The following is a 9,146-nucleotide window of genomic DNA, read 5'->3' as shown; positions in this document are numbered from 1 at the left end:
ACAATTGGCTACAAATAAATATATCGATACATGAATAAGTGTGTGTATATATATACAAGTATATATATATATATATATATATATATATATATATATATATATATATATATATATATATATATATATATATATATATATAAATAAACATAAACAAAAGTGTATATATAATTTGAAATAATAAATACAATTTAATCAATTGGAATTAAAAATATAAAATAACAAATAAAGTAAATAAGTTACTATCATATATATCATATATATAACTATATACTATTACTCATTTACATATATATATATATATATATATATATATATATATATAATTCTAAGTATAATTAAAATATTGTATTATGTAATTATTTAATAAAGGTTATTATATTTAGTTTTTATTTAAAAATTACATAAGTAAAAGTATTTATGTATATATATATATATATATATATATATATATATATATATATATATATATATATATATATATATATTAAAACAAGATAAAATATAGTTGTCATAATAATAGTTATTTGAATAAATATCAGTATTAATAATATATTGATATAAATATGAAAGTTGATATATATATAAAGTGTTATATTATTACTAATATTATTATTATCATTAATAATATAAATATAATTATTAGTATTAAGAATAATATTATTATTACATTTTTTTATAATATTACTATAATTATTAATAAATAACCATTAGTGTTATTATTAAAATTTGTTAAGAAATAATATCTTTTATTATTATCAACATTAATAATATGATTATTATTTTTTCTTAGTATCCATATTATTTATTATTACTATTAATAAATTTATTATTATCAATTATTAATAATATATTATTATATAATCTAAATAAAGGAAAACTAGTACCAATTTGTTACAAGTAGCAATCAGACTGTTTCCTAATTTGTTTCATATCTGCTATCTGGTACAAATCGAATCCTATATGTCTGTATAACAGCCAAAATCTATTTGGCATCGTTGTCTAATTTTATTTTATTTTATTTTCCCTTGTCTGATCAATTATTCTCCATCGATTAAATTGGCTATAAATTAAATAGTTCCAGTTGATTTTAGATATCATACGACTTCATATAATCACTTCCAATTCACAGCACCCTCTAACAAATCTTAATTAATTGAAATTAAGCTGAAAATTCGAGTCACAGTTCAAGTAAAACAGGTGACTGCCCTGTACGTGTTTTTTTTTTGCCCATCACTCGCTTACGAATCAAATTTTAAATTCTATAAATGCAGTTATGTTAGAAACCTTTCATTAAAACTATCTGGAAAGATTCAACTTCCAATTTTTCATATCGTGATCGAATTTGAGAGTCAAAGTTACGTTTTCAAAAGTCAACAGGATTGTTCTTAAGAAAATTCGAATTCAATATGAGGTTTTATGATCAATTGATGATTTAGAAACTTTATAGAGATGATTTGAAACATGTTTCATGTTATAAAGTTTGGCTAAAACTTTCCAGAAATCGAATTCAACTTTTGAGTTCATATTTTTTTTTTTTTTGTCGATACACCAAAGTTTATTTTTTTTTCTCTTATCTGTTTTTAATTAGTTCAAACAATTAAAACGAATCTTTTCTGTATTTTTCAATAATTTTAAAAGCAGAAAGATAAATCGTTGATTGCAATGGATCGATCCTGAGTCAATTTTAAATGGTGAGGATGAAGAAGAAAGAAACAGATTACGAGTTAAAAAAAAAGGAATTGGTATTAAAAACAGAAAAAAGGTATTAGATCAGATGGTTAATTGTGTATGGGTTTAAGCTAATGGATGAGGGTTCGATCCTGACTAGTGGCAGCTTTCCTTCTTTTTCAGTCTATTTTGATAGGTAGTGATCTTATTATTTGTATTATTATTATTTCAATATTGTTATTATTATGAATATTGTTATTATTATGATTAATAGTATTATAATTTTAAATGTTATCATAATTATACTTATAAGTATTCTAATTATCATTATCATTTGTATTAATAAAAGTATCACTAAAATTATTATTATTATTAATTTTATCATTCCTAGTATTATAATCATGATATTTACTATTATAAATATGAAAATAATAAAATTTATTATTATTAATATTAAGAATTACTAGCATTTTATAATTATTAGTATTGTTAATATTAAGCTTACTAGCATTAATAACATTAGTAATAAAAGTGTTATTTTTTTTAATTATTATCATTATTATTATTAGTATCAATTTTACTAACATTATTATTATATTTACCATTATTATTATTATTATTATTATTATTATTATTATTATTATTATTATTTTTATTATTATTATTATTATTATTATTAGTATTATTATTATTACTAGGTACTGAGTATTAATATCAAAAAGTATAATTCTCATTATCATTATTAGTAATTTATTAACTTAATAAGAACTACTGATATTATCACTATTACGAGATTTATTATTAAAACTATCATTATGATTATTAGTAGTATTATCTATATCATTACTATCAAAAATAATTATGTGTATAAAAATTAAAAGCTTTAAGAATATTATTAAGGTTATAAGTATGCTTTACCCATATTAACGAAATTTATATAAATATTCACATATAACGTGTTAGGTATTTTAAATATATATTAATATAATTACATAAATATCAAACATTCTGAATATATACACAAACTAAATAAATATAGTAAATAATTTAAGATATAATATAAATAAACCTGTTCGATTACAATTATATATTTTAATAAATATATAAATTATATAGGTTCGTGAATCCGAGGCCAACCCTGCATTGTTCAATCTAGTCATATGTATTTTTACTACAAAATACATTATGTGAGTTTCATTAATCCCTTTTTAAATGCTTTTGCAATATATATTTTTGGGACTGAGAATACATGCGATGTTTTTATAACTGTTTTACGAAATAGACACAAGTAATTGAAACTACATTATATGGTTGAATGATCGAAATCGAATATGCCCCTTTTTATTAAGTCTGGTAATCTAAGAATTAGGGAACAGACACCCTAATTGACGCGAACTCTAAAGATAGATCTATCTGGCCCAACAAGACCCATCCAAAGTACCGGATGCTTTAGTACTTCGAAATTTATATCATGTCCGAAGGAGGATCCCGGAATGATGGGGATATTCTTATATACAAATTGTGAATGTCGGTTACCAGGTGTTCAATCCATATGAATGATATTTTTGTCTCTATGCATGGGACGTATGTTTACGAGAAATGGAAATATGAAATCTTGTGGTCTATTAAAAATTATGAAATGATTATTTATGTTAAACTAATGAACTCACAAACCTTTTGGTTGACACTTTAAAGCATGTTTATTCTCAGGTATGAAAGAAATCTTCCGCTGTGCATTTGCTCACTTTAAAGATATTACTTGGAGTCATTCATGACATATTTCAAAAGACGTTGCATTCGAGTCGTCGAGTTCATCAAGATTATTATTAAGATAATTATAATTAGATATATTATGAAATGGTATGCATATCGTCAATTTTCGATGTAAGGAAGTTTGTCTTTTCAAAACGAATGCAATGTTTGTAAAATGTATCATATAGAAGTTAAGTACCTCGCGATGTAACCAACTATTGTGAATCGTTTGTAATCGATGTGGACTTTGTCCTGATGGATTAGGACGGGTCCTTTCAGGACGGACAACTCCACAAAACTGTTGTTTCCAGCCTTCCTGATGCTACTTTTATGCAACCATTACGCCTTTTATGCGTGTATACGATAGGATACACCATTAGATACTTTTGATAATTTTTTCCCAAAAGGAATTATTAAAGATAAGAAATCTCCACCACCATTTTGTTAAAAGAGCGAGGTTTTTCAAGTTAAGTGACCCAACGTTTAAACCACCAAAATTCTTAAGGTAACATGATTTGGTTCCAATTAACTCAAGCCATTTTTCTTTGATCCGTAGAACCTCCCCAAAAGAAATCTCGACGCACACTTTCTAGTTCTTTAATGACACTACATGGGGCTTTGAAAAGGGAGAAATAATAAAGTGGAAGGCTATTTAAGACCGATTTTATTAATGTGAGCCTTCCACCAAATGAGATAGATTTAACTTTATAGTCCGATAATCTATTCTTGAATTTATCAAAAACGGGTTTCCAACTTTTATGAGATTTAAGGTTTTCGCCTGTCGGGAGTCCTAGGTAGATAAAGACGTATATAACAATAAAGATGTATATAAAAGTCAAATTATGTGCATATTGTATATAATATATCATCATTCATCTATTTATATATTATACTTGAATATTATATAACTATATGATGTGAAGTTATGAAAATAGATGGTGTTATGTTAGTGTTGTCATATGATTGCTTATTTTTCTACACTACATAAATTTCGAGTACAAAAATGACATTGATCTTAGAATATTTAAGTAATAGTCTGCAAGGTATTAGACAAAAAATTTTATGAAGAGCTTTTTCGGCCGCAAACAATTACCGAATTAACCGCTTTTACTCCCTACCATGAACCAAATCAATCAATTAAAGGAACCTGTAATTAAGCGACTCGAACAATTAAAGATATCAGATATCCGAAACTTTAGTTATGGAGATAATTTTCATTTCTAACCATACCAAACCGCACAATGCTCACCCCTTACTTAATTCTAAGAAGCCGACCTGTAAAGTCTAGCACACGAGACTCATTATTTAATTGGGAAGAAACCGAAATATAAACTCACTTTTCTTCCACTCACCCCCTCAACCCCCCCCCCCCCCTCCCCCCCCCCCCCCCCCCCCCCTCTTGTTGACTTTCTTGTATCATTTTAATTTTGTTAAATTATATTATAGTATATTTAGCCATTTATGTATTGTAATGCCACGTGCACTATATTATTCCTAGTAGTTTAAGTTTTCATTTTATAACATTTAGTAGTATTAGTATAGTATCACAACGATCATTAATTCTTCGCCATTTTATTATTTAAATTTTATTTTATTTTATTACATTATATTATATTATATCTATATACTAGGCGCACAAATGTGTGTCATTTGACACACTGACACAACAATAATAATTATAATTTATTAGGGAGTATTATTTTTTAAATGACCCATTTGTATCTTTTTTTAATAAATGTGATATGCAGTTGCTTTTACTTATTGTGTTTTATTTTTGTTTAGATCTATATACTATTAGGCACACAAATGTGTGTCCTTTGACACACAGAAATGACAATGATAACTGTAATTTATTATGGAGTATTTGTAACACCGGCTATATTTTTTAAATCGCAACGGAAGGAAAATATTTGACAAACATACCATTTAGTACATCTAAAACATTTTCATCGCACATAATTAATGTATCAGTTTACATAACAGGTTTTACGTAAAAACGGGTTTTTCATTAATACAAAATAACATCAGAGTCTCATCCAATCAAACATATCTTCTCCAACTAGCACCCTTCAATCTAACTTCAAGTTCCAAAACCTAAAAGGGAGAATGTGGGGAGTTAGCATAAAGCTAAGTGAATGAAACTATACACAGCAAGGTATAAAGTACCACATCAACTAACTGTTAACAAGTGTAACACAATTTTCTTGTTTTCACTTTCTTAGTCGTTTTCTAAAGGGATGTTTCTAATTTATTTATTTCTCCGTTTAAAACTAATGAATATAAAAACTCAGTAGATGACGAAATTTTCAGTTTAATTTTAAAGAAGTTAGTAGCTTCTCTTTTTAGAAATAATTGATTGATAATTGATCGAATTTCTCTATTTAATCAAAATTTCTTTATGTATATATCTTGTCTTGTTCATCATTGAGCGCCTATAAAAGTATAAACAAATTCCACCACAATCATCACATACACAAAACAAAACAAAACAAAACCTCTTAAAACAATGGAGATCCTTTATCTATACATGTCTCTTATATTCGTTGTATTGTCATATCTCTTCACATCACACTTTGGTCGAAAATTTTCCAATTTGCCACCGACCATCTTCCCATCTCTCCCGGTGATTGGTCATCTCTACCTTCTAAAACCGCCACTTCACCAAACACTTGCCAAACTCTCGATCAAACATGGACCCATTCTCAACCTCCAATTAGGTAGTCGCCATCTCCTGTTAATCTCATCCCCTTCCGCATCACAAGAATGTTTCACCAAAAATGACGTCATATTTACCAATCGTCCTCATACGTTATATGGTAAAATTATAGGCAACAACAACACTAGTCTTAACTGGGCTCCATATGGTGACAACTGGCGTAACTTGCGCCGTATTGCTTCGACTGCCCTCTTTTCTATGCATAGCCGTAAAGAATTTCATGATATACTAGTTGATGAAGAAAAACTATTGATACGTAAAATTCAGAATGCGTCTGTTTCTTCTGTACATTCACATGTGAATGTAAAGGCGGTTTTGAATGAATTAATGCTGAATATAATGATGAGGATCATATCAGGTAACAGGTATTTTGTAGGTGATATTGGTGCAGCTGATGAAGAAGGGAAACAGTTTAGCGAGATATTAGAAGAGACATTTTTGCTTGGTATGATCCCGTATCTTGGAGATTTTTTGCCATTTCTGAGAAATTTCGTACAGAATGGATACAAAAATAAGTTAATCTCGTTGAAAAATAAAAGAGATATTTTCTTTCAAGGTTTCATTGAACAGTTTAGGAAATCAGAAGGGGTGGTAAAGAACAAGAAGACTATGATTCAATTATTGTTATCGTTACAAGAATCGGATCCAAATTATTACACTGATGAAATGATCAGAAGCTTTATGCTGGTAAGATCTCTAACTCGTGTGTTTGGTTCTGATTGTAAAATTTATATTAGAATGTTTGTAGCCTATTGAGGTGATTATGATATGCTTACCTATTATTATTGGTTATATCGCGTGAAGTTGTGTCTAAAAATGGGTTAAATAGGTCAATTACAAGCTATGGAATGGATACGGTGTGGAATTGTTAAGACATACAATCTACTAAGTATTAAAGTAGAATAAGATCATGAGTTATGTATTCATTTTTACCTATTTGACAAAAAAGTGTTTGTATATTTATATGCTAATAAAAGTATATATTGCTATAAAGTACAATGACAAGATTTCTTTTTTTGGATTTTAATATCATCAGATTCTATTATCTGCTGGTTCTGATACTACGACCGGAACAATGGAATGGTGCTTATCACTTCTGCTAAACCACCCACATGTTCTGCAAAAATCAAGAAATGAAATTGATAGAGTTATAGGAAAAGATCGACTTGTTGAGGAGTCAGACCTAGTTGACCTACCTTACCTTCGTTGTATTATAAATGAGACATTACGACTATACCCTCCAGGTCCATTACTCGTTCCTCGTGAGTCGTCAAAAGATTGTGTTATTGGGGACTATAATGTCCCACGCGGGACCATGCTTATTGTTAATCAATGGTCCATACAACGTGACCCTAAATTGTGGAACGACCCTGAGAGCTTCAATCCAGAACGGTTTGAAGGGTTAGAAGGAACAAGGGATGGTTTCAAGTTTATGCCATTTGGGTTTGGAAGGAGGAGTTGTCCGGGTGAAGGTTTGGCACTTCATGTGATTGAGGCAACTTTGGGCGTGCTAATTCAATGCTTTGATTGGGAAAGGTTAAACGGAAAGATGGTTGATATGACTGAATCTCTTAACTTCAACCTTGTAAAAGTTGAACCCTTGGTAGCCAAGTGCAAACCACGTGCTGAGATGAAGAATCTACTCGACCAAATGTGAGCCCGTTTTCCGCCACCTCTAATAGTAATAAATACGTGAATAAGTGTTTTCCCTCGTGTAGACTTTAGTTATGGGGATTAATTAAGATAATTTGTGATTAATTGTATGAGTCATATGAAATGTGCGATGAAGTTTTGTGAAGTATAAACAAAACTCTTCGGTTTCTTAATTTCTGTTTGTGCATGTAGTAGTACTACTTCGTCCGTAGCCAAGTGCAATAAGGTGATGGCCTGGGCAACAACCTATCAGGCATCAAGTTTTCAATGCATATTATTTATATTAGGTTAATTTAATGGGTTAATTTGATTTTTTATCTCGGAAAAAACAAGTATATATTGATATTAAATAAGCGTTTTGTAGAAAATGATAATTTAACTTATTTTTGAGCAGCTACTTATTTGCTTGAACTTTATAAATCGAACAAGACATTTGGTGAAGGAGAACCTAAGTCACTCAAAATGTAAATAAAAACAGCAAGTACACATTGCTTTGATTGAACCTGCTTCAACTTACACCGTCACTGCAGATTTACAAGGCTAGTCACTCAATTTTGTTTCTCGTTGAGTTTTAGCAAAAGCAACCTCAATTTCAAAAGGTCATTCACTAAATTTGATAATCATAATCATAGATTTCACAAGGTTTGTTTCTCATCGAATCATAATTATAGTTTTCTCATTGATCTACAAGGTTAGTCGCTCAATTTGTCTCACTAGTCAATCTGTAAGCAAACTTGTTCTCTAATTTCACTCAGTTTTAATCTTGTAGCCATGAAACTTGCAGAAGACCATTGTTAATGGAATGACTGTCAATCAAGATGGTGACAAAATGGTGACATGGGTAGTGGAGGTAAGAGTTCAGTTATAATAACTTCATTTTATTGGCTATGATCTTTTGGAGTTATGTAAATATTCTAATGTGGATTATATGTTCACTATTTGACTATATTTTTAATGACAAGTTATAATTGTGAGGTTCATAAGTTCATTATCACTTGTATAACATATTATTGGCTTTGTGCATTAGTTGGTCGTTTTGTGGGAGGAGAAGGCTAGTGCTACAATTTGATAACACATTTTCTTATTAGTGTTGGAAATGATGTGTCGCAACTTTACACGTTCTGTTTTTGTAATTAATCTAACATCGCAGATTCATTCAGGTTGTTTTGTGACTGGTTCCCTTCATAGGTTCTAAGATAAATGATAACTATCTTACCATAACTCTTCATCACTAAAAGGTTAAGGGTGGTAAACTTCAACTTTAGCATGATATGCGGATTTATACATTTTTGTTTGTTTATTTGAGGCTAAGCATAAATCTATTTCACGGGATACTTGGTCTCAACTAGTGGAGTTT

The 9,146-nt window shown here is 28.9% G+C and overlaps 1 protein-coding gene across 1 annotated transcript; it reads left to right on the top strand.

Annotated features, from left to right (window-relative positions):
- Positions 1–5,926: 5,926 nt before the first annotated feature.
- Positions 5,927–7,793, top strand: LOC139850355 (cytochrome P450 81Q32-like). The gene is made up of 2 exons (XM_071839936.1): positions 5,927–6,823; positions 7,173–7,793. The coding sequence occupies exons 1-2, from the start codon at positions 5,927–5,929 to the stop codon at positions 7,791–7,793; spliced, it is 1,518 nt and encodes a 505-aa protein (XP_071696037.1).
- Positions 7,794–9,146: the final 1,353 nt, after the last annotated feature.

This window comes from Rutidosis leptorrhynchoides, chromosome 5 (genome assembly GCF_046630445.1).
Source record: "Rutidosis leptorrhynchoides isolate AG116_Rl617_1_P2 chromosome 5, CSIRO_AGI_Rlap_v1, whole genome shotgun sequence".
In the NCBI taxonomy this organism is placed as follows: Eukaryota; Viridiplantae; Streptophyta; class Magnoliopsida; order Asterales; family Asteraceae; genus Rutidosis; species Rutidosis leptorrhynchoides.
The sequence above is the reverse complement of the archived record's forward strand: the minus strand, read 5'-3'. Positions and strand labels throughout refer to the sequence as shown.

Coding starts and splice junctions, on each gene's coding strand:
- LOC139850355 (XM_071839936.1), top strand. CDS start 5,927: ATGGAGATCCTTTATCTATACATGTCTCTTATATTCGTTGTATTGTCA. Junction 6,824..7,172: donor TGATCAGAAGCTTTATGCTG/GTAAGATCTCTA, acceptor TAATATCATCAG/ATTCTATTATCTGCTGGTTC.